This window comes from Trachemys scripta, chromosome 4, assembly GCF_013100865.1.
Source record: "Trachemys scripta elegans isolate TJP31775 chromosome 4, CAS_Tse_1.0, whole genome shotgun sequence".
Taxonomy (NCBI): domain Eukaryota; kingdom Metazoa; phylum Chordata; order Testudines; family Emydidae; genus Trachemys; species Trachemys scripta.
The window spans coordinates 90,270,951-90,298,102 of NC_048301.1; the positions used below are offsets into that span (position 1 = coordinate 90,270,951).

At 37.9% G+C, this 27,152-nt stretch overlaps 1 protein-coding gene across 15 annotated transcripts in view; it reads right to left on the reverse strand.

The window, feature by feature from the left end:
- Positions 1-27,152, reverse strand: part of IMMP1L (inner mitochondrial membrane peptidase subunit 1) — a 71,475-nt gene that overhangs the window by 26,859 nt on the left and 17,464 nt on the right. For 10 of the 15 annotated variants that reach the window (XM_034769889.1, XM_034769888.1, XM_034769898.1 and 7 more), the window contains 3 exons: positions 4,709-4,842; positions 3,778-3,866; positions 2,348-2,474 (listed from right to left, as the gene is read on the reverse strand). In XM_034769889.1, the coding sequence (XP_034625780.1) occupies positions 2,348-2,474; positions 3,778-3,866; positions 4,709-4,813 (321 nt within the window). In that variant the 5' untranslated portion in view covers positions 4,814-4,842. Of the gene's footprint in view, positions 1-2,347; positions 2,475-3,777; positions 3,867-4,708; positions 4,843-5,014; positions 5,893-20,938; positions 20,981-27,152 lie in introns of those variants that run through there. The other 5 variants (XM_034769893.1, XM_034769900.1, XM_034769896.1 and 2 more) reach the window with 2 other exon arrangements.

Consider the following 27,152-nt stretch of genomic DNA (forward strand, 5'->3'; position numbering starts at 1 on the left):
AGAATCTGTAATATATGCCAACAGTAACTTCTAGCCAGGGCTGGCGCTTCCACTAGGCGACCCTAGGCGGTTGCCTAGGGTGGCAGGATTTGGGGGGCGGCATTTTGCCGTCCTCAGTGGAAATTCGGTGGCAGGGGGTCCTTTCGCTCCAGGTCTTCAGCGGAAATTCAGCGACGGGTCCTTCACTCGCTCCGGGATCCGCCACTGAAGTGCTCCGAAGATGCGGAGTGGAAGGACTCCCGCCGCCGAATGCTCAGAGGAGGAGCGCTGCCGCCTAGGGCAGCAAAAACCCTGGCACTGCTCCTGCTTCTAGCTGATGCAAGCTGAACACAATTCCTACAAAAATGGATAGGAGGTCATTTCTTTCTGGCTCACAGTCAGCAGTTTCCTAGAAGCAACTGAAGTCTCAACTGTGATAAAGATGCTACACAGATTCTACTGGTATCAGATAGTGTCTCTACTAACTGAGTAAACTTACTATAATATCTAACCACTAGTTGGTGGACACCAGAATCAAAGAAAGGGAGGGGGGAAGGTACTAATTTGCTCAATCCTTAGTATTTCTTGCTTCGCAAGTCACTCAATGTGTCATGATTCCCCTCCAACAAACAAGCTTACAAACCGTTTAGCCAAAAAGAAGGTTAAGTGCTGCAAAGCCTGCTCCCATAAAAGGAGAAAAAGTAGTACATTTTAATAAGAATAAAAACACCATCACATTGGACTATTTATTGCGAATTATTAAAATACTGTAAGGTTATGTTAAAATTTTCCTCTGAAATGAATTTGGCAGTCTAACAAAAACAACATATATTCAACATGATTAATAGTCTTTGCTCATTAAAGAGTTTATGACTGAATGTACTGATCGTATATTCAATCATTTCCTAATACAACATACATACAATACATATGTACATAGCCTAATACAACAAACTGAGAGGTACCAAAGTACAGTACACTTACCAGGATAAATTTTAAAAGATCAAATATATTAATGTATAATATGTAACATAAAAAGGTATTAGGTAAACTATTAACTACTTTTGAGATCTATCTTCAGTGGAAGTTGAGTTTACTAATCACTTCACAGGATCAGGCCGCTAGTCTCAGAAAACATTGTTCACTATAATTTATGGGATAAAGGAGAATGGTGTCTTACCTGTGAATTTTCTTTATAAAACCTTCCAGGTCAGAGAGAGAGTCTTTTCAGTGAGTGTTCCTGTCTCCATGGCAACTGAAGACAGACCAAATCTTTGCTCTGAGCCCAGGCTTTGGACTGCCCCCCAAGAAGAATATTCTAGAATAATAGTATTTTTCAGCTATGGACACTAACGAGATATAAGTTTTAAAGTGCTATTCAACTCAAATTATTTACAGCAGAGCCTTGCAATGAAGTTTAAGGATTTCCTAGGAGAACATGCTAGTTGGGAAATGGTGTGAGCAATGGGGAACATTTCTTGCCCTTCTGCTTCCTGTTGCTGTCTCAGAGGGTTAAGACCAAGTGCTTTTTCAGAAAACTAAATGGGAAAAAAAATAGTAGTTTTGCAGCAAAACTCCTCAAAGCCAATGAGAAACCGGTGTGAAATTTAGTCAAAGTTCTTTTCAAAATACTGAGAAAATACTGCTATAAAAGGGAGTCCTTGAGTCTGCCATCTGTACATTTGGAGGCAGAAAATTCTGGAAAGTTCTTCCAAAAAGGCAGTTCCAAGCAAAGAACAGAGTAAAGATCTGGTCTGCCACCAGTTGCTATAGATATGGAGGACCACCACTCAAATTATGCTGGAATGCTCAGGAACAGCGTTCCAGCCCTTTTTGGAGGAGCTGGAATAGCATTCCAGTACTTCTGACCCTGCTCCTCACTCCAGAAGGAGAAAGAAACAGCCATCTCTCCTTCTGAAGTGGGCCTGGAAGTGGAAGAGATGGAGGAGGCAGAGATAACATCTCCTTCATGCTGCCTCCTCCAACTCTTCCACTTCTGGGCCCACTCTGGAAGGCGAAGTGGTGGCTCAGTAACCTGCAGCTGAGAGCCATGTTGAGGGAGTCCCCCTCGGTTCCCCCTGGTTACTGAGCCGCCATCTCTTCTTCCACAGCAGGGAGCTGGGCCTGGCAGTTCCAGCACTTCATTTTTTTAGGACTCAAGCACTATGGAAGATGCCGATTGTGAAGACTGTCTGACATACAGTAAACAAGAATGCACATTAAGAATAAAATTTCATAAGAAAAGTCAGCTACACATCATCAAAAATTATCAATATTTAAATATGAAGTAGCAGCTTCTACTTTAATAATGTTGACTGCATATTAAGTAATTCTTGATATGATTTACAAAAGAGAAAGGTATACTTACATAACTGTGACTCTTACGGAAATCTGAAGGACTGCTTATACAGACTTTGTCTCCTTCCAAGCCAATTACTCTTTTACAGATATTTGATTTGGGGTCATTTGGGCTTTTTGCAATTACAATATCACCTCTGGGGGAACAAATTGTAAAGAAATGTCAGTATAGAACAATCTTTGAATGAATATATATACAACTAATAATTACATAGTTTTTAATTAAATTAATATTATTTCATGTTGAGAAACACTGCCTATAATCTCTATTTTTTCCATGACAATTCAGCTAAAAGGACCAATTATTCTATATATGTTTTAAAAAGCACATTTGAAGAGATTGAATGTATAGTACTTGAATAACAAAAATACAGCTGATTGTCATCTGACAATGCCCTGAACAAGTAAAAACCATTTACATCAGTGTGTTTGCTGCCTACTATACACAGATCAGCAAAGTTTCTTGTATACACACCAACCTTCTTCAAATCCTCTACAAAACCCTCTTCTTTCAGGAAACCTTCCAATGTCTATTTCTAAGAGTCTGTTATCCCCTACACTACTTCTGTTTACCCTATCATCCCTTAGTTAGAATCACAGAATATCAGGGTTGGAAGGGACCTCAGGAGGTCATCTAGTCCAATCCCCTGCTCAAAGCAGGACCATTCCCCAACTAAATCATCCCCGCCAGGGCTTTGTCAAGCCTGACCGTAAAAACCTCTAAGGAAGGAGGTTCCATCACCTCCCTAGGTAACCCATTCCAATGCTTCACTACCCTCCTAGTGAAAAAGTTTTTCCTAATATCCAACCTAAACCTTCCCCATTGCAACTTGAGACCATTACTCTTTGTTCTGCATGCGTTAGATTGTAAACTACAATAGTCAGGGAAAGGGCCTTGTTTTTTATGTGGCTAACGACCACTATGTACACATGCAGTGCTCCATAAAATAATAAGGTGGCATGGGGACAATATAATAAATGGTACTTTCATCATTTCTAGTGAGAAGCTCTCCCTTAACTTCCTGCCTGGAAACAACAATACTAGCAGCTCCACATATAGGACAAGATAAAGGAAAAATAGGAAGTCTTATTCAGTGTGATGGTCGTGTGAGAAACATGGTTGGAAGGACACAAGGGATTTTCAGTCTTTTGGCCAAAATTCCAAAAGTGACATGCACGACGTCCCAGGAGAACTCTGAGTGAAGTAATCTTGTATTGTGAGACTAAAAGCAAAACTTTCAATCTGTCTTCTCTTCTAGAAATAAAGTGAAATGAGACTGGCACTTACAAAAACAAATTAAAAGAAGATGAATACAGGAAAAAAGACAAGAGACAGTTAGTTGCCATAGGAAATACATTGGAAAGGCAATAGACAGAGAGATATTCATTATCATGACAAACTTTAGAAAACTAAACATTAATCTAAACAAAGCAACATACTTCTGAATGCAATAAAAATGGCGGCTAAGATTCTCCGAAAAGACAATGTCAGAATTTTGAATTGTTGGTTCCATTGAAGGTCCAGAACACTGTAAATTAAAAAAAAACAAAAACAAAAAAAACACACTATTTGCAAAATATTTTAACTTGCATAATACTTACGAGATTAAATTATTTGCAAACAAGTCACCAAAAACCTATAATTTGGGGGGAAACACTAGACTAGTTCTTTAGGTGTGGCCAAGGAGTACGAGACACATTTGAAAAGGGAGTGTATAAAGGTTCCTTTTGAGCTCCCACAACTTAAGTGTTATGGAAATATCAATACATTGTGCATCAGTCTACTCTGATCTCCAGAAAGATTGCTCTATACTGCACCAGCTGCCAACAATCCCAAAAGGCCATTACAGCAGCCAAGGATCATCAGGAAGTTGTGGGGAGAATCTGCAGGGTCCTCCCGCCTTGATCCTTTCCTCAGCCATTATGAGAGGGAGTGACAATGAAGTTGTGACAGTAGCTCTACAATATCAACTCCCACCAATTTCTGGGGTGCCAGGTTTACTAGGCTTAGTGCTGGTAGCGCTAAGAGCAGGATTGGGAAAAAATGCTTTTTTAAAGAGCTATTTGTGGTCCCAACTTTCTGCAAGGTGCTCAATGCCTTTAACTGTCATTGGCTTCAGTGGAACTTGAGGAGCTAAGTACTTTGCAATATTAGGCCTGTAATGAGGCCAACTCCTGCAGCCAGGAAGTGGTTGTTTAGTTAATCCAAAACAAAAACCAAACAAACAAAACTGGACACTAATAGTCTTAGACGTTGTATCCGCAGAAATGAAGTATGATGTTAAAATGCTGATACTACTAAAACTTTTCACTATTATAATAAAGTTCTGATTAAACCCATTATCCTTATTAGCATGAAAACATAAATTACCACAACAATTCCTCCAAGGTACTCAAAGGCACAGTGTGCTATGCATCCATACTGAATGGTATACCCCAGAAGTCGAAAGGTTTTTCCCATGACATCTCGAAGCATAGCACAGCGTTACTGTTGTGCAGCTGGCCCTGAAGGATATTAATAAAAGGTACATAATTAGTCAATAAGCTTTTTAAAAAAAACAACATGCTGTATTTGCTCAATGTGTTCTATTTTTAAAAAGGAAGCCATATGTAATATTTCCAAATTAATGAGAAGACAAAGAGCAAATTATTAGAAATAATAGAAATATTAACTCACTGAGATGAACAGCACTTGTGGTTTCGAACAGTGTGCTGTTTGAGCTATAATCCCGACAGTGTATGGATAATACACAGCTCTATGACTATTTCACTCGATGAAGAAAGTGCAGTTGACTGATATGCCCAGCATATAACTGAAATGGTCGGGATGAGAACTAGTGGGAAGCCGAAATAAGGGAAAGCTGGTTAGGCATGGGGAAGTAATAGCTGGAAATGGCAGAGAATTTCTGCTCCCTGGGCTGCGGCTTTTGTTACACAAGATTGCAGCTAAGGTTTCTTGCTGGATGTCCAGATACCACTGGTTAAAAGTATACTTTCTATCTGTACTTGACTGGAAGGTTGTGATCATTCCGTTTAGATGTGGAACTTGGCACAGTTATTTTTTGCCTCTCTCACCTGACTACTGGACTTCAGCAAAGCACTTCATTGGGGGCTACACCTGAAAACCATTTGTAAACTTCAGCTGGTGCAGAAGTGGCAGCTCACAGGGAACATATTACAGCTGACCCAAGAGGCAGCCATGATGCAATTCAAAGTATTGGTTCTGATCTAAAAAGCCTTAGTGATTTGAGTTCTGCATAAGCTAAAGACCAGCTCTCTTTTCACATACTACCCCAGCTAAAAGATTTGAGAATACAGTATTTCTTGTTTTATGTCTGGGGTAGAATGGACTCACTGCCAAAGACTGCAGAGGAGAAGCACATAGAAGGGGCAGTTTCAGCTATCATTTTTCTGGGAAGGAGTTTTTGTTTTGTTCTACTCTGGTCCATATTCAGAAGCTCTATTGAGACCTGGATGTAAGATGGTGCCTCAGCAGAGACAAACCATCTTCTTTCAGTGAGAACTGGAGAAGCCTGCAAGTCAGGAGAGGAGGTGGTGGTATTGGGCATAAAATCTCTCCTTCTGGATTGGCTGTCACTTGGATTACTAGCAGATGAGGACTCACCAGTTATCCATATAGGTGGCATCCACCACATAGAATGAATTTAGGAGATAAGAGAGTACCACTGTATCAGAGAGGGAATATATCAGGGGTCTCAAACACACGGCCCACGGGCCGCATGCAGGCCACGGAGTTATTTCCTGCAGCCCACCATAGGTGCTGACTCCACCAGCAGACCAAGCTCCCCTCACCCCCCGCCCCCTCTCCTCCCCAGCGTACCACGTCCCCGCTCCTCTGCCTACCTCCCAGTGCTTCCTGCCACCAAACAACTGTTTGGCAGCACTTAGGACTTTCCAGGAGGGAGGGGGGAAGAGCGGGGATGCAGCGCACTCAGGGGAGGAGGCAGAGAAGAGGCGGGGATGGGATTTGGGAAGGGGTTGGGATGGGGGCGGGGATGGGGTGGGGCCTCATGGACTAGACAAGCAATCTGAGGTATGAAGTTCAGCATGTATGATTCTTTGCTATGAGTAGTTGGGAAGAATGTTTGTTAAAAGTGGCAACATATTTTGTATGAATAGTTACTTTAAAAAGTTCCTGCCATTACAGCTATGTTGACAGACTGTTATATCATCATCAGTGTTACTGACCACATAAGAAATAGTTACAGGTGTTTATATTTTATTAAACCCCCTCTTCACATTAGTTTTTAAAAAGTTACTACTTTGACTTTTAATAGCATACTATATTACTCTTCTATATTACTCTCCTTTTCTTCATGTTTGACTACACTTTTCTATCATTGTATGAAAAGATTTCAGTGATGCGGTCCTCGGGCCAATGTACTAGTCCTCATGTGGCCCTCGTGGTGATTTGAGTTTGAGATCCCTGGGATATATTTATTCACTTTATTAAAATTAGTGGTGTGTTATAAGTGGTATTTTTCACAATCCAGCAAAGCATTTAAGCACATGCTTAAATTCAATTCTTTATTGAATCAGGACCTAACAGCTAACTTTCACTATAAAATGCTTATTTCTCAGCTAAAATGAACTTTATGTTGGCTACCATGAAATATTTTCTACCACCTTACTAAAGGACATCTGTGTCTTGTGTAACTTCTTAGGGCTCTGTCCTACAAGGTGCTGAATATCTCTTGAGAAGTAATTGGTGCCCTCAGATCTGAAGTCAAAACAAGAGTTCAGAACTTTAGACTGTAAGCTCTTTGAAACAGGGAATGGGTCTGATTTTATGTTTTAAAAGCAGTCTGTAAGATTATGATAGTATATTAACATAATACTGATGTGATATTTTAATCAAATAAAGAGATTGTGTCTTAACCACAGTTCTTTTTCATATGCTGGTATTACATTTTAGTTTTAATAAGGAACACTTCACAACCACAGAGAGAATTGTTTTTGTTAGCAATGACAAAGATTTATAGCCCAATTCACCACAGGAGTTATACTGGCAGAAAATTGCAGTAATGCAGTGGTCAATCTGTCCTTTAAAGGTGACTTCAGTGGGTACACTGCACTGCAAAAAAACACCGGTGGCAGCAGGTCTCAGATCCTGGGTCTATAGACTCTGAAACCTAGCAAGGGGGACAGATCTCAGATTCTGAGCTCCAGTCCAAGTGTGAATGCCTACGCTGTTACTTTCAGTACCGTAGTGCAACCCCAAGTCTGTAAGCCTAGGCTCTGAGACTCACTGCCACAGTTTTGTTTTTGTTTTTTGCAGTGTACATATACCCAGAAGGACCATTCACATGAGTAAGGGTTTCCCTGACCAGACCTAATATGAGGGAGAATGCATCAGTCTCACTGGAAAAAAGCACCCCACACTTGTTAACAGAGGCTTTATTTAGACACCAGGAAAATAATAAAATTGTGGATATGAAAAAAATTGAGAATCCTGAAGTTTTTGGGTGTGTCCATATTTTTGGTGCATTGTTCAATACAGTATTATCTAAATTCTAAGTTTTTCAGAGTTCCTATTTAAGTAAATAAGAAAGCCTATTATGATTAACACCTTAAATTTCTATAATTCTAGTTTACCAAAATACAGACAATGCTATGTAAACAGATATTCTGCTGCTCTGTTGACCCAGCCTTTCAAGAAAATTCTAGTCAAACAACTTTTAAGCCTAATTAGAAACACTGAAATGTAATTACGATAACATGTACATTTCTTTCCCACCCCACTCTTCCCAAAATTATCAAGGAAACAGATTTAAAAATATTAAGTTAATGCAGCATGAAGGTTCCACAGGTAAATTTATTTAAAACAAACAAAGAAATAGAGGCTTCTACAGGAACATTAACTCAACAAAACTCCACATTTTGGATGAAATCCTGACCCTTTAAAGACAATGGGAGTTTTACCATTGACTCAATCAGGCCAGTATTTCTCTCCCTCTGCTCCATGTTTGATAAAATAAAGAAAAAAAATATTATCCATCTGCATTCGGGCTTAGTTAATACTGATGTATAAATCTTCACTTCTGTATTTTATGACACTTAATTTTAAATGGGGAAATTTAGGATTACATTAACATAGGGTTAAACACTGTGTATTTTATTTGAGCTAAACTCCCATAGAAATAAATGGGAGTTTTACTTGAATAAAGATAGAATTAAAGCCTAGATTTGCTTTGTATTTATTATTTACCTGTAAAGATACATAAAAAGCAGAATAATGTCTACAAAAATATTTTTGACAATTTTTTTCTTGTAGTTTCTTATTCCAAAAGCATTTGTTTAACACCTTTCATATCAAAGATCACCATCATGGTAAACTTAAATGAGCAATGATTTAGTATACTTAATTTAGCCACGTAAAAAAATTCACAACAGTGGAACAGAATGTAACCAAAAAGATTTCAGTCATATGGTGAAATTACCAACAAAAACTTTTTCACAACTAGTGGCTAAGACAGTGTATAAAAGGGTAGAAATTCACTAATTTATAAAGGAATCAAATCATGAAAAACCTTGTAGATCATCAAGCAAAATCTTAACATTAATTATTTGCCTAATTTGGTGCATGTAATGTCTGGAACACAGTATGAGCCGAAGACCTTATATAAACTGATACTTGAACAACTCCATTTTGAACTAATTGCAATTTTATTAAGAGTCATTCTGGAGACCCAGAAAGGTGACTTGGCTTTAATCAACCTAGAATATTTAAAAGTATGTACTAAAGCCTTGATTCCATAGAGAGAAAGGCTGTTAGCCTAGAAATGTTTTTAAGGTGATAAAAGGAAGACTGAGTGGTAGCAAATCGATTAGAGTCATATGACAAGTGTGAATTAATGACCACAACATTTCTAGCAAAAGTTGCAATAGCAATATTTATCTCCTACAATAATTGCTAGAGAGGCTGCCTCAGCCAGAAGTCATCATAAAAGCCTAACAAAAATACCCCAGTGTTATTAGACTTCAGACTGATCTAATTCTGAAACATCATGTTAATATATGATTATATTAATACAGCAGAAAGACCTCAGCCACTTGTGGATGGTCCACAATAAACAACAGGTAAATCTTAATTTTATAAATTAAAGAATTTTTGGTTGCACTACATTAAATATAAAAATATTTAACTTTAACACTGCGGGAAACAGAAGCACACAATAGTGATAAGAGCAAAAGCGGGAGAGTAAAAAAGAGCCAATGTGTTGTGCCCCCTTCCTGATTGATAAATGATGTAGAATTTATTTTCAAAAGGGACTGGTAGAGAAAGACTTCTCATTAAGAAAACATGGGTCTCTTGCAGAGAAACACAAAGTTCTTCTGTGGGGCTACTGGCTGGGCTAGCAACTTCCAATAATTAAAAATCACAAGTGTCACTTCCCTGATCTGAGAAGAAACTTGTTTTTATTTCACCAAGCTATTACATACTTGGTAGTGTACCATACCAAGCACATGCCATAAATGTATTCTCAAAGCTTGTAAAGAACATACCTACTGAACTCCATCATCCCCTGGCTAACTCTGAATTGACCAGCAACACTTTCTAAAGTTTTCAAGGAAATAAAGAATCTGGAAAAATGGCAATTGCTCTACCTACTGCTGCAACAGCCATTGTAAAATTGCCCCCAACCAAGGGAAATGTACAGCAAGCCAAGAGGTCACAAGTTCTGTTCCCAGTTCTTTTACTGACTGGCCTTAATAATTCTCTGCACTTCACAAGATTTAAGTAAAGTCTCACTCCACTACCCCCGGAAGAAGAGAGAGATTATTACTTCTATTTCACATACAGTGTAAGAGAGGAACAGTGAATTATAGTGAAATATTCAGGATATAGGATATTCTTTACAAAGATGCAAAAATCACTTAACTGCTATAAGTATTTAAGATAATTTATGTCACAACAGTGGTAATATAGTTCAGACATAGTTATACATAGGTTTTTACAATTAATGGGATAATTTCATAGAGTTCCCTTCACTATTTTAGTCTATAGTATATTAATTAATGAATATCAAAATAATTAAAATCCCCAAACAAATTTTTCAGTTTAAACAGTAAGACTTCAATGAAATCTTATTTCATTTGTATACGATACATTTACGGCATAGTCCAATCAACTACAAAAACTTATGGTTCATTAACTTCTTTAAAATAAAACGGTGGCACTAATACTACTATTGTTGTGCTCTTGCACATTAGTAAGATCACATAATGTACATTTCCCTGGAAAAAATCATTCATCAGCACACTTAAATAGCATTTTATTAATTATAAAAAGATTAATATCTTAGCATCTTCAGGTGCCATATTAGTCAAATAGTTCATTTCAATACATTGTCTTGAAAGCAGGCAACTACAGCAGATGTAAACATAAAAGCAATATTCATGATTAAAACCAAATTTATTTAAACATTCAAGTCAGAGACCCATTGACAGCTTAATGCATTTGCTGTATAAACATCCTTATCACATAAATATTAGCATAAAATACTGTTAATATTTTATGACTAATTCCAGATATTGCTATGTACTTATTGCAGAACTCTGACTCTTAGTTTTTAAGAAAAAAAAGAGGTTGATGGAAAAAGTTACACATCCATATTAAATTGTATTCTACACAATAAATATTTTATAAGAACAGCATAGTTTATATTCTGCAGCAAAGAAAACAAAATGCAATTACTAATATCTTCTGCTCATTTTTCTTACATATTCTATGCCTTTGTCACCTGTCTTTTTTGTTTATAAAATTAATCACAGCTAGCAGGAAAGAAATCACTTTGAGCTTCATGAATGACATCCAAGAGATGGGAAAGGATTAGTTCTCAGTTGCTGCCAGTTATAGCACCAGGTGGCTTTTTCTGCAGTGAAGGTGTTACCGATAATCCCATTACATTGGTACTAAATCTTGCAGACATCAAAATTATCACCAAGGTTCCTTTTCATCCCATCCTTTCCAAATGACTGGAAGTCGCTTCACCTGAAAGAAGTCAAATCCACATGCAGCTGCTGTTTTAGCAGCCAGCGGACTCCCTGAGAATGCCAATTGTGATCCAATTTCGCTGTGCTGGTGGCCCCCTATTCCCTGTCCAATAATACATCTGTTAAAAAATCCTACAGCTACAAATCAAGTTTAATCCTACCAGGGACCTCATGTTGGTCTTGTCTTCCAAAAAGGCAGCAGGTTCTGCTGTCTATCTCTGCTAGTGTCTGGGGAATACCCTTTAAATCCCAACCCTACTTAGAAGAATAAGCTAAGGATCACAAAACATGACCTCAAAAACCCTGATATGACTATATTCTGACCCAGAGGCATTCATTCTAGGTGAAGATTAGAACTTTGCATAATAAGATTACACAGCAAGTGAATGATATCAAGGGACTATCCATATGCAGCCGCCTGGTTTTCTATAGACAGCCTGTGCTCTGCAATATGCAGTACAGACGAAACAGAGCTTGGTCTTTCTAGCTGAAATAAAATAGATTCACATAAATTAGTTGGCCATTTCCAGATTCCTAAATCCCCTATTACATCTTTTATTGACAGCTCCTGTGAGGATAGCACAAATGTTATTCCCTTTTTATTCTTTGCTTCTGTAACTGTCACACTCTAAGTGAAAAGTACATAGATTATGTCTAGAAATTAACATCTTGTTTGCTGTAATCTTGGATTACAATTGCCTATGTACATAATAAAATTAGGAAATCAACATCTCCCTATAACCAATGGCATTATGTAAAACAAATGTTTAACATTTTGTGCCAATACTTTAAATACAGAAAGCACATAAAGCAGCAGCCAATAAAACACAGTTAAATTAAATATAATTTCCCTAAAACAGGCTTTATGGATTACAGTACAAATGTTTGATCATATTTTTATGATTCAAAAAAATCTATATATTCTCCTTCTATTGTAAATGAATCATACACTACTTATTGATTGAGATAAATTATCAAATATTCCTGAATACAAAGAATGCTACCCATCTTTCTTCTCAGGGTATGTCTATACTACAGGCACTACAGTGGCACAACTGCAACGCTGTAACTATGCTGCTGTAGTTCTTGTAGTGTAGATACTTACTCCAGCAACGAGTGTTTTTCTGTTCTACTCCCTAGAGCTATGTCAATGGTATCTATAACAGGGCTTAGGTCAGCTTAACTACATCTCTTAAGGGTGTGAATTATTCAGAGGGATGTAGCTAGGTTGACCTAAGCTTTAGGTGTGTAGGCCAGGTATAGTGTAACATCACAACTCACATCAGTGATTTTTCACAAAAGTTACACTAGACTTTTTTTAAAATGTAGGTTCATTAACGAAAACAGAAGGAAAATTGAACTATTAATTATGGTACATTCAGGTCAAGTGTTTATCCACATTCTGGCTATCATTTTAATTTGTGTAAAAACTCTTTTTCATACTCAGGTTCCTGTAGGAGATCCTAATGTTACATGATCAAGAAGAGCTGGGAAAACTGAAAGTAGTGCATCACATTTAATAGGAAAATATGTCCTATATAAAATATGGATACTTTTTTTAAAACTTATCACTCATCAAATTAAAGAGAACACCTAGAATACCTTGTTACATAGAAGAGCTGTACTGTTTAGTTACTCCTTCCAAGAATAAGAGAGAGAAATGGATTTTTCTCCCATTCCACTGATTTCTTTAGTAAGCAAGATTACAAAATAATGAGCAGGCAGTCCTCTCTCACAGAAGAGCCCACTAGAGAAGACCAAGGGATGGAAAACTGATATTCTCTTCATTAAGTTTTCAACAGGTCTTTCCAATGAGGTAGGGGACATGGTTTGACTCTACTGTATTTCAAATCCAGATGCATACAGGGTTCAGCCCCCAAAACTTGCAGATCTTGTTGGATTTGCTGTCTGTTACTCTTCATCAACTCTTTCACCCTTCCTTGCAGCACAACTCCATCCTCAGGTGACTTCAAGAAGTCTAACCCTGCAAGCCCTTACTCATTTAAAGCAATCCTTTGGAGTGGATGGAACTACCCATATGAATAAGGACTACTGGCTCACATGAGAATGGATCTGATCTTACAAACCTTGCATCATCATATTAAGATTTCAGTATTTAGAACAATTCTCATTGACTGCCTTCTAGGGGTAAAATAGGATCCCCAAACAACCCCACTCCACCACATACAGCATTGCACTAATGACTATGTATATTCCAGAGATTGTGTCTCCCTCCATAATACTATATATTGGACTGTGTTGAAGATAGGGTATTCACTTGATTGACTAGAGGTCTGATCATTCATGGCAAGTTAGGGAGCTCAGTGCTACTGAACTATTTGCTTAGAAGTAAACTGCAAAATGTCAGGCTAGGGACCCTAAAGATGCTGGGAAACAAACAATGTGGCCCATTCCCCAATGACATTACTGAAGGCCTCCATTTGTATAAAGACTAAGATAGCATATTATGGTCAAACAGTGGCAAGTTTCAACTACCTACCCTACTATGGAATTACCGTATCTCTAGTCCAGCTTTCAGTAAGTGCACTTTCTAGAGGTGAGAGAGAGTATTTAGGGTAAAAATTTCAAAGGCATCTAAGTGACTTAGGCCCCTAAGCCCCATTTTTCAAAAGTGACTTAGGCCCTAGAAAGTCTATGGGACTATGGAACCTAAATCATAGACTTCAAAGGGCCTAAGACACTCAGCGTTAGGTACTTTTGAAAATTTCACCCTGGATTTATTCTCCCCATTGGACTAAAACACAATAGTTCATAGTCACCATCACGAAAACCAACTGGATAGAAGAAACTTTGAGTGCTTTAGCAGATTTAGTTTTAGCTCAAACACTGGCCTGACTAAAATCATCAGTGGAGTGAGGTGGTTCAGAACTTTAATGTACTCTACATTTAAAAACAAAATTAAAAATATTAAGATGAGGAGTAAATGAGTGCTAAGTTGGGAGTGGCTACTAAACATAGTTTTAAAATCAAATCAAACATAGACAAGACTGACCTCAGCATTTCCTGAAAAATATAGGAATCTCAAAATGAAATATTGGGGTATAGCAACAGGGACTTAATGAATGACTCTTTAATGTTCTTTACCTGTGTTTTTCTCAGTTAACTATAGTTTCATTTAATAAAGCAAAAATGTATATTCTTGCTATAAAAAGCCAAATGCTAACAGGTAAAATGAAGGGTGAAATTCTAGCCCCATGATGACCAGATGTCTCGATTTTATAGGGACAGTCCCGATTTTAGGGGCTTTTTCTTATATAGGCGCCTATTATTCCCCACCCCCATCCCGACTTTTTACACTAAGCCCCACTGTGATCAAAATATTTGCATTTTATCTGCAAAAAGTAACCTAAATAACAAGATGGATGCAAATAAAGCATATAATACTGCTACTTTCCTACATAAACTTTAACAGCTTTCCCAAAGCGCCTTTTTTGCTATTAAGCTTTCAATATATAAAAACAGACATATGTTCATGGATTCTGATCATGCAATTAATTCTTCATAGTGCAACTTTTACAATAAATGCCACACTTAACTGCTTTGTGTTTATATAAGAAGAAAGAATTAAAAACAATATTTTATCACGTGGCTGCAAATTTTCATAATAGTGTTATTTCTGTTTTTTTTATATAAACTCAAATTCTGTAAGTTCTTCTCTACTTATGGATACAGGTATTAAAAAAAAGTACTTTCCAAACATCAATAGATGAGTACAATGATATTCAGTCTAAGTTAATCCCCAGACATCGAAATCTATGAATAAAAATTCATCAGTTTTAAATACACTGAGCCTATTAAGCAAGAACAAAAGCATATGCACAAAAGAGCTTTTAATATATTTCAAAGCCCACAAGAGCCATGGTCTCATTAAAATTATAAATTACACAAACATGGAATGAAGATTCAAACTGCAGTGCAGCTAAGCAGATTACAGAAAACCCCGCGTTCCATATGATAACACACCATGGCCCTCCCAGATGGGGACTTGGAACAAAAAGGCCATCACTGCAGCTAGGGAAAACCTCCTTGTGATCTCTGGTTTCTGTTCAGCAGATGACAGCCAAATAATATGTTGATTATTCTGTTTGTGCTGCTAAGCTTGTAAGATGGAATAAAAGCGATATGATCTATTGTGAACTCAATGCTAATGTGTTGCTCCACTCATAAATAATATACTGAATTTATTTTGAAACTCTCTTTTTATCTGAGTTTCAGTTTTTAAATGCATGAACTAAAATAAAAGCCAGCATAAACTATTATTTAATTTGATGTTTTTCAAGTAAAAAATGCAGCTGACACAATAATAGGTGAGAAAACGGACTACTTAGTGAATCAAATGAAGTACAGGCACCTTTCTCAAAATTTAGCACAATGATTAGAAGGGTCCTGCTCTGCAAGGTGCTGAGTACCCGCAACTCTTATACATTTCAATGGAAAAGGAGAACACTTAGCAGCTTGCAAGATATGTGCTTGTATTTTAGTGTAGGAAATTACTCAAATTCCAAAATTCAAGTTATGTCAAATAGTTAATACATGCAATATTAGACATCCTATTACTGCAAAACACTTATACCTTTAATCTTATATACATCCTTCGCTGCAATTTTTACATACAGAATAGTACTAACACTATTCTAGTGTTACACTATACTAGTGTCATATTCACAGTAGGATACAACCAGCCTTGTATAAAGTACAGAAATGTGTCAGTGATTATCTTGTCTCTTCCGAGTTTACAATCATGGATTGCTCCAAAGTGGACTATTTAGCTTGCTATATTTTATGTTCACAATAAATTATACTTTTAAAATCTTTTTTAGGGAGGAGGAAGAGTAGTGGTTGGCTGCGTAAGACTTCTGCCCATCTAAGAATCCCACGTGCACATTCCCAGTTCACCAGCCACTACACCACTAACCCAATTACAAATTGAGAGGAACTGTACATCGATAGGGCTCTGCATGTCATATTTAACATGGAGACTTCACAAAAATCTAGGATGGGACCATAAAGGAAAAGCTGAAATACTACAGGAGAATTCTTTAAACAGCCTGAACTATAAAGTATATATTAATCAGCCAAACACAGGTTGTCTAATAAAAATGGAGTAGGCATTCGCTCCCTCAGGCCTCTTGAACTTAGGATATTCTGAACTTTATTTTAAACCTATTTACCCCTTGAATTTGTAAAAACCAAATGAAAACATATCACATGTATGGCTGTTGGAGCCTGAAAAAAGGTTACCGTAATTCATTTAATTTAGTAACTTTGCCTGAAAAAACAAACAAACAGACCATTTAGAAAAAAACAACTCTAAAAACAAACTGTGTACATGCCAGAGGGGTCTACAATCCCCCTACAGGGGTTTATTGTTTCTGAATGTAATGTCTTTTATGCCCAAGATGTTAAAAATCTGGTTTGCAGAATAGGCCCAGTGGTCTGGCAACAGCATAAAAATGTCAAGTCCAGAAGCTGCCTCTTACTTCCAAGTCTGCTGGAGCCTCAGTTCATCAAGGAGGGATGATGGAAGCTTGTTGCTCAAGAACTTCTGCCAAACGATTTTCATAACAATACAAAAATCTGTCTGAGGGCAGGTCATTGCCTTTCTCCTCTTGATCAGAAAATGGTCCTTATAAACATAATCTCCCTTTCAAAGAGGGAATGCAAGTACGGAAAATATGATGATCTCAGAATGAAGTGTTTGCAAAGTTTTAGACAAATAAGAATTTATCCCTCCAGTGCTGAAAAGAAGTGCCCCACTACAACAAAAAGGCAAACAGATAAAAAACAAATGAAGGACCTTTGATGACATTTTGTGGTTGCCAGTATACAAGTTAAGCAAGTTTTTCCAATCACATCACCTATCCCATCTGAAAAGAGAGGTAACAATCTAGCGATCAGTACACAGGAACTCCTGAATTCTCCCAGCTCTGACATGGCTACTTCTGTGAGCGTGAGGCAAGCTGCTACATCAGAACCTGTTTCAGTAAACCCATCTTTAAAAATGAAATAATATTTACTTACTTACGTCACAAGCTTGTTGTGCTTATTTATCTTTGTAAAGTATCTTGAAGATGAAAAGTGATAGACAAGTGCCAAGAATTGCTATAGTACATATCTCACCAAGCTCCTTATACAAATATAGACTTATAACCAAACAATAAAGCTTACAAGAATTACTATATTAAAAAAGTTTAATCAAAGAAATCTATAATTGCTCTGTCTTTTTTTCCACGCCATCTCAATTCATGGACTGCCATTCCCGAGCAGATCTGCCAGGCCTAAACTTTTATTCAAATCTTCATAAGGGATTTGAATGTGGAGAGGGGTAGGGATGTTGTGGACCTGCTCAGACCTTGCATTCAGTGCAGAGGGGCCAGCCTGGGAGAAGGCACAGAGCAATTATCACTTTTCAGATATAACTCTTTAAATACATTGTTTGCCCAAACCTTTTAGAAATATTAGTTCTTTAAAGGATAATCCTTTGGTTATAAATATAAATTTGTATGTAAGAATCTCAATATGGTATGTAATTTAACATATATAGGAACAATGATTTTTATAAATCACTTTTCATCTATACACCGACATATAAAGATTAACAATCCTAAATTGCTCTGCCACCAAGCTATTATAGTTAGATAAACAGTGATTTAAAGTTTTATATCAGAGCCGTTATATCCGTTTATCAGTTAAAACCAAAAATCAGAAGCCCTACAGAAACAGTATGTGTGACTCAAATGTGACTTGTACCACAAGTATGGACATTGGTTAAAACACAAACAAGGCATAATACTCAGCTGTAGCTGCTGGCAGAGGGCTAGCAGTGCTATTTGCAAGGACTGCTGCTGGAACTCCACAATAGATCATATCCATGCATGAAATAATGTTGGCATTTGCCTCCATTTTCACTACCACACCCATTACTCAAATTTCTCAAAAATCTCCATAGAAACTGTTCTTGATGGAAAACTGCATTTTTGACTAGTAACTATTTAAAAAGGTCTGGCCATCATGAAGCCTGGTGGTAGCCTATTCTTTTAGCTATTTGAATATGCAGATGGAGACTGAATATCTGGATGCTACTGGCTTACTAAGGTGATGACATCTCAAAGTGCCAAATAATGTGTTCAGATAGTAGATAACATCCTACAAATATGCTGGTAGCTTCCCTCAGTCCAACTTGGTTGGGCTTAGCACTTGCTGCATGATTTTGTACCACACTGAATAAGATTTGTTTTATTTCTTGTGACAAAGAAATATAATGTGTCTAGCCATCTACATCTATGGGAATCCATATTTTAAACATCTGATGGGATATTGTAGGCCCACAACTTTCCTTGTATTCGTCACTACTTGCACATGTGCATAAACCAAACGTATCTCTAAATAATGAGACATAGTTCTCAAACAACTCTGTCCCAAGTCCATAAACAGTCTGACTTCATACCAACACCTTTGCCTTCCCAATCCAAGATTTTCACAGTCATGTTTACCCTACTGTTCAGCTTATCCAGTCTGAATCAACATTTTATTAGGGCATCACTGCTTGTCTCTCTAGAAGAAATATACATATCACTATATAATGGGGGGGGGGGGCGGAATTCTCACAGTACCCATAATGACAAGGTCAAAATTCATTGTGCTGGAAGAAATAAATAATATTTGGACTAACTACATTTTATTATCTACTTTTGAGCTATTTCCACTTAATTACCATAGTTGACCTAGTCCACTCCAACCTGAGGACTTCCTGCATCTCAGCTAATATATTTTATGTTGCTCAATTTAAAACTGTCATGTTAGACCCTGCTATTGAAAATTAATCTGCTGAAAAACAACAATTTGTGACACTGGCAATACAGATTCCATATTCCACATCTAATAGGAGTTGATTGTAAAAACGTATTAAATATTAGAAACTAAAATTTTTATTTTACAGACAGTGCACCAATTCTACTGGGTAACAGAAAGGTGGACTCCCACATCTAGTATATGAACAATAGGATCCTGCACCACTGAAGTCAGTGGGAGATTCATCACTGGCTTCAATGGGTGCAGGATCAGATCCCTATTTAGGAAAATGTCAATCTGGCAGAAGAGAAACTTCAGCAGATGGCAAAATTGCTGTGAGAAAAATACTTCTGTTCTTCTCTAAAAAAAATTACATGCAACTTTAATCTTGACTCAGACGGCCTACTGTCGGTCACAGTACTATATTCACTAAAGCGGGGGTGGGCAAACTTTTTGGCCCAAGGGCCACATCTGGGTATGGAAATTGTGTGGTGGGCCATGAATGCTCACGAAATTGGGGGTTGGGGTGCAGGAGGGGGTGAGGGCTCCAGGTGGGAGTGTGGGCTCTGGGGTTGGGCTAGAAATGAGGAGTTCAGGGTGCAGGAAGGGGCCCCGGGCTGGGGACGGTGGGTGCTCCAGCTGGGGTGGGGCTGGGAATGAGGGGTTGGGGGTGCAAGAGGGTGCTCTGTGCTAGGACCGAGGGATTCAGAGGGTGGGAGGGGAATCAGGGCTGGGGGTTGAGGTGCAGGAGGGGGTTAGGGGTGCAGGCTTTGGCCGGCGCTTACCTCAAGCAGCTCCCGGAAGCAGCAGCATGTCTCCCCTCTGGCACCTACGTGGAGGTGCGGCCAAGCCGCTCTGCATGGTGCCCTGTCCACAGGCGCTGCCCCTGCAGCTCCCATTGGCCACAGTTCCCAGCTAATGGGAGCTGCGGGGGTGGCACTTGGGGCAAGGGCAACATGCGGAGCCCCCTGGCTGCCCCTCCACATAGTAGCTTGAGTGACCACATGCCTCTGCTTCCAGGAGCCATGCGGAGCCGTGGTACATGTGGAGTGGGGCAAGCCCCAGACCCTGCTCCCCAGAGGGAGCTCAAGGGCCAGATTAAAACGTCTGAAGGGCCGGACGTGGCCCCCAGGCCGCAGTTTGCCCACCCTGTACTAAAGTGTCCGTGGATTGCTTCTTCAATTGATTTTTGTTATACAGATTTTTTTTAATTTAGAAATTACTGTAGAGCTATATCACCATCTGAAGTATTACTGTTTGTTTCTGGATAATGCAAAATAGATGGGCAGCTCTCCACAGGGAATCTCTGTAGAAAAAATAATAATTCAACAAGCAATGAGAACCAGGAACCTGAAAAAAGTTTTGAAAGTGATCACATCATAAACAACCAATTACTTGTGAGGATCTGGGCAGCCCTCAGATCTCCAGCGTAAGTATTTGGCAGCATCCAGGTCTCACTCTGGCCTGGAGATGACCAACAAAAACACACTTTCCAATAAAATGCTGGCTGTAGTGCTGAAGAACTCTATTAGTACTGTCCATACTCCAGCACTTGTTGAGATGGCTGATTTTTAATGGAAAGACAGATGATCAGTACAGACTCAGTCTGTAAAAACATGAAAAGCAAAAAGAAAAAAACAAAACACAACGCTTAGGGCCCAATTTCTTCAAAACCTCAACTGTGTCAATTCCTAACCTGCCCAATAGCAGAAAACACCTGGGAATATACAGCAGCAACTAGATACTGTACTTAAGTATTGATTGTTCTTACCTGTACACATTTATAAAAAAGATATCTGATGATTCGGACAGTCTAAAATAAAATCCCAAAATAAATATAATGGGTATTTTGTTTTACATTAGGGGAATTCATTGCAAAGTGAAATACATATACTAATCACAACCATTCAAACAAATTTATATGGATATACATATATTAGTTATTATTTATATATTACCTGCATATCTTAAAACATCCCCAAGTGTTCATATTCACACATGAAGCCACCCGCAACACAAATTAGCATTTAGTCCATGGACATTTTTGGTACTGCATCGTAAGGTTTTCAGATATATTAATATTATCTTGGCAAAACTGTCACAAAAATTCACCAGCTCATGCACAAAATTTATTCCCCACACTTTCCATGATGATTACGATGATGATGATGATGATGAAATAACTGACTACATTTTACTCCTTCTGGGCAAGTAAAATTTTGTAAGGTTCATTTATATTCCACATTAATATGTGTTTTATGTATCAGAAATAATGGACCTGTTTTTTAAAAGTGCTGAACACTCAGAGCTCCTTGCAGGATGATTAAAGTCACCAGCAAATTACAGTAAATCACCAGTTATAATCATGATTTAAATCAGAAACAGGAAACCTTGATTTAAATAAATTGATTTTAATCTTGTTTTGCATTTGTACATTTTAGTTATTTTCCTAAAGAAGGGATGAGTCTCACTGGTTGGTAACCATTCAAAAGTGTTGATTTGCAACTAAATATAGCCTATGCATTAAATCTGGTGCTTCTTTTTGCTCACCAGGATGCACTGTATCTATTCACATTTATTTAAGCAATTATGTAGCATTTACAGCATTTATCCAGATTCTTAACTTTGACATTTTTATTGTTTTAGAAAATGATGAATGATGTAGGTCTTATTTACTAGTTTATTTATTTTTTACTTGTGATTTATGACAAGCTTTATTTGGATGAAAATTTAACTAAAATTCACACTTTTTTGTTAAATAAAACACGCTTAAATATGCTAGAAACATGAAAAAAGTTTATAAAAAAAGTTGATTAAAACATGTTTTGCATTTCAAGCTAACATTTGTTAAAGTTAGTAAATTAAACTGATTACTTCTGGTACTATGTCCTTCAATATTTTGGAACTAGTAGATTTCATCCTTTCATACCTAGTTTTCATCATAGATGGGAAAAAGAAAAGTAAGTTTTCCTGCTTTTTCAACTCCCAATTGGTTTCTTAGCCTAGCCATTGAACTGAACTAGTTGAATAAACTGAAGTGAAGAAATTATTCTCTCTGTAACTACAGAAGAGGTTATTGCTGTCAAAATCTGGTTAAGCACTTCAACAAACTCTGGTTTCAGGTGCTAAGACAGTGATTTCTACCAGTTCAGTGACTTTCTTTAAAACTTGGCAGCATCTATGGTCTACTTAACAATATTTTTGTATTTAGTTTAAATTATTTTAATAGATAAGGAGTTAAGGCCATAACATAGGTTGCCAATTTCAAATATGTTTATTTTAAAAATGAGATTTATTTAATTTTAAAAATCTAATTCTTATGTTTTTAAATAATCAATTTTTATCTGCCTCAGGTCCTCATTAACTGCAAATGGAGTTGTAGATACTCAGCAATTGAGAAAATCAAGCCCTTTCTCATTTCTGGATCCTAATTCTTCAGTGAGGTTCACCTGGGAAGACCCCTGCATGGAGCACACTGCAGGATCAGGCCCAGGTGTCATCACAAACATTTTCCTTTGTTTTTTTCAAACCCTTCTCATTTGTGGTCATACGTTGAGACTATATACATATTAACTTTACAAAATTAAGATTTATACATCTCATCTTTTCTTATAATAAATATACTGAAGATATTTTCTTTCAATTACTTTTCCAATTTCCAAGGTGCTTATCACTATGGTATCTCAGTGCTGTTCAACTTATATTTCATTATGACCTTAAGTATTCCACGTGCATCAAGTACTATACTGTACATTTTTATGGATCTACCATTTGATTGAAAGTCACAAATATATTGCATATTTAATATTTGTACAGAAATTACAATGGTTATTTTAGTAATCACTGTTTTCAGGTTCTGCATTTATTCAGCCAACAATTATTCTTTATAATATATGATATAGAGCATGGTTACGCTACAGTAATACATAGCATAAAACATGATGTCCCACAATGTATGTATTCATTTTAAATTTTAAAAAGCTGTTTAAATTCAGCATAGATCCAAATTATTATTGCTGTCAAGTATCCCCACAGAGAAGCATACAGTGAGCATCCAAATGCTTTCCAAAGAAAATCGTATTGGTATCTCTTACAGAAACACAAATCTAAGCATTTTTCAATTGAATGGTTTGTCAGCTTATTATTAATTATTATTATTATTTTTACATATTAAGACAACACCAAATCTTTCAGTGTCTGAACTGCCAGGATTAAATAGTCTTTCTAGTTGTTGGCTGCTGGCCTGAAGATACTAGACTTTCAAACCCATCCCGGCTAGTATAAAGATCAGGAAAATGAAGCCATCTTCTTTGCAATCATAATCCCTGACCCATGCTGTTAGATACTTAGGAACATCTAAAGAAGCAAACTACCTTGTTTCAGCTCACAGCATGAATACAGCAGGGAGCTGCATCACATGACTACGAGCCCTACCTAGTCAGGTGACTCAACAGCTAATCTGATTTGGTGACTATAAAACTTTAATCAGTACAGTCTATTGCTATCACATTCCAGAACTGATGAGGGAAGAAGCTTTCGAATATAATGGCAGACACCAGTAAGAAGATTATGAACAGGAATGCCATTGATGACAAGGCAGTTTTCTAATTATCTATCCCGTACATACACCAAGCAGAGAGAAATACTACTGAAAATAAACTGGACATACAGATTTAGAACAAAATGCAGTGTAGTATTTTATTCAAATTTGGATCACCGCTTATCTTTCATGCCTTATGAAGACCACAGAATGAAGTGAATCCTTACTAATGCTCGGAAATTAGATATTTAAAATAATCCATCTGTAGTTCAAATCTGGCTCAGGTTGGTAATAGTCAAACATCATTAGCCTTTGATCACTGTTAAGTGGCTTTTTAATTTTTACTTTAGCTATTTAGCTGCCTATCCAAAGCTGTATGTGCATTACACTGGTTAAAAGGCAAATTATATTGGAATATGTCAAAAAAATAATACAAGAATGGAACCCCCCCCCAAAAAAACCCACCAACCCTCAGAACAGCCAACCACACATACACACACACACACACACACACAAGGTAACTGGATCTGAGGTGTCCTACCTCCCAGGGATGTGCCCTAATCATCAGGCTATAGAGTCATTCTCTCTCTCTCCCTCTTGCCCAATGACTGTTCCACAGTGGATAAACAGTCATTGGGACAGAGAGAGTGTGAGAAGGACTCTGTAGTCCTGCGCTTAGCCTTAGGGCATCCACCTGGGAGGTGGGAGACCCAGAGTCCAGTTCCCCTGCTCCAATCACTCTTTCATTATTTTCCCAGAGTAGAATAGCTTCAACAGAAGAGACTGATTTTCCCACATCAGAATATCCCATAGCTCAGTGGTCAGCACACTCTCCTGAGAAGAGAAGACCCCCCCCCCTGTTCAAATCCTTCTACTAGACAGGGAGAATTAAACCTGGGTCTCCCATATCCCACGTGAGTGCTCTAACCACTGCGCTAAAAATTACAGAGTGGGCTCCTCCTCCAGCTATTTTGTGTGCAGTGAGGCAAGCATCTAACTCATTCCTGCAAGAAATGCTTTAGCTGCCTGGAGTCAGGTGGCTTAGGCGTCGATTTCCTGTTTCTGAATCGCTAAGCAGACAGCTGCCTCCTTGTAGTCTGGGTTTAGGCACCTGTACAGGTAACTTGGCTTGTGGACTGAGCATTGTTCCTGTGATTTTCTAGCTACCTAAAAGACAGATGCTGTGACTCTCAGCACTGGAACACCTATGTCCTTTCATGAACCCCACCCTGTGAGTCTGGATGCTGTAGCTTTTTATAAATTGAAAGTACTACCCCTGCTGAAGAGAGCTGGAAGGTTTTGAGTGTTACTCTATGGTAATGAACTACAACCAGAGGGGGAGTAGCATACACTTTGATTTTCCCTAGGGTGCTCGACCCCTGCTCCACCTAGGTCCTGCCCCCACTCCACCACTTCCCCAAGGCCCCACCCCTTCCCACCCCAGCTCCACCTCTGTCCCGCTTCTTCCTGCCCCCAAGGAGTCGGTGCCTATGCAGAGTAGTACTGTGAAAATGCCAGATTTGATGGTGGTCTATTTGAGGCATTACAAAAGGAGAAACTGAGGCAATAGTAGGGCCCAAAAACAGACCAGTAAGTCCTGCATCAGTAACCTTTTTGCCAGTTTCAGTGACGAGACTAAGGATTGAATGGACATGTGGAACTAACTTCTTCTCACAACTAAGGAAACTTATGCTGCTATCTAGAATACTTTTTGGTGACTTAAAAAAAAAAAAAAATTCAGGTCTTCAAACTTACCAAATCTTGTACCTTTTGCAAACAATACATGCACTCATCAGAGTTTGAAAAAACAAATACTGTAAATTGCCAGATATTTACTGAGCCAAAAAACTGTAATATGCGTTGGATAATCCTGAATATGTTTGCTAAGGTACAACTCTAACCAGGAGGCCTCAGTATGAGTATCAAATCTTGCTCACTTTTTGTTTAATTTTTTGCCGATTATCCTTTTGTCAAAAATGAATATGCACATATAAAACCTAAAAAGAACAAACAATTGTGTTCAAAGAGTCACTACTGCATAATTTAATCAATTAAGTATCTGTTTATCGAACTCATTTTTTCCAAAAAATGTATCATACAATGAGATGACTCAATGCATGCAAAAGCTAGTGAAAAGGAGCCCAAGTTCATCCCTGGTGTAAACTCATTGACTTCAATAGGCTTTCATCAGGAATGAATTTGGCTCAAATAAAATCACTTTGTATGAAGAAAAGGTCCAAGTAGAGGTCAGATGTCTACTTTTTTTGGAGGGGCGGGGCAGGGAAATGCCTCTATCTGTCCCACCTCCTACTGTTCTGATCCTACTAATAAGTGAAACAGAAATAAGCCTTCTAACAATCAGTGAATAGCAGTTAACATGGAACGACACCAAGGGCAGGGAGAATACAACACGAGTGAAAGGGTCTAGAGTTTGCAGAAAAGAAGTTATCAGTGAGCATAGGAGGAGTGGAAGGCATTGGCATACAAGAGGATGAGAACAACATTGAATAAAAGTAAAAAAAAGAAAGAAAATGAAAACAAAAAAGGACCATAATAGAATAAAATACAGAGAAAAGACAAAGAAGAGAAAAGATGGTCAGTAAGTGGCAATCTTCCTAATGTACAGTGTTAGCCTGCTCAGGAAGTTGGGAGAGTGCTCAGTGTTCATAGCAATTATGGATGAGAAGTTGTTGACCAGCTAGCTATTGCATATGACGTGATCCAAACAAAACATGTCTTAATGCAGATCTGCATGATGACTTAGATCATGTACCACATTGAAGACAGAGAGGCCTATATCTGAAACATGTAAGTATTTCCCATACTTAGTAGAGCATTTAAAGTACATTTCTCTGCTCTTCTGCTGTTAACTAACCCAGTGCATGACACAGATCTGGTAGGGGGAAGGTGAGTGAGCACAAAATTAAAAAAATTAGAAAAGTCTTTTAAACAATGTTTTGAGCAAACTGTAAAAACTGAAGGAAGTGCTCGATTTATGTATCCAAGTTGGCTGCTGGGGTTCTCCTGTTGGCTGAGATCACATGACCCTGTGTGTTTAAAAGAAAACTTAGCTGAAGATAATTGAGGCCATAGCTCATATTAAAAGTATAACCAGTCCATATTAAAAAGCATAACTGCATGATAGCATAAGTTATCTGTCATGCCTAGCGGCATCTATTTTTCAACTCTTTTTCATATGAATTCTATAACTGTGTTAAGACCTTTGTACATTATAAATGTAACTGCCAGTGAACTGGTTATCTGGTTAAAATGTGTAGTTGCAAGAACATGATTAAGTCCCATCCACACTAAAAGCGTAAATGACTTTTTAACTGGTCGGGTGGAGGGGGCGGGGAAGGAAATTAGTGTTGTTACTGGGTCCTCCCCCACACAGTTATATTTGTATGTAAAATAGTGTTACAATTAGTCTAACTCTGTTCCCTTT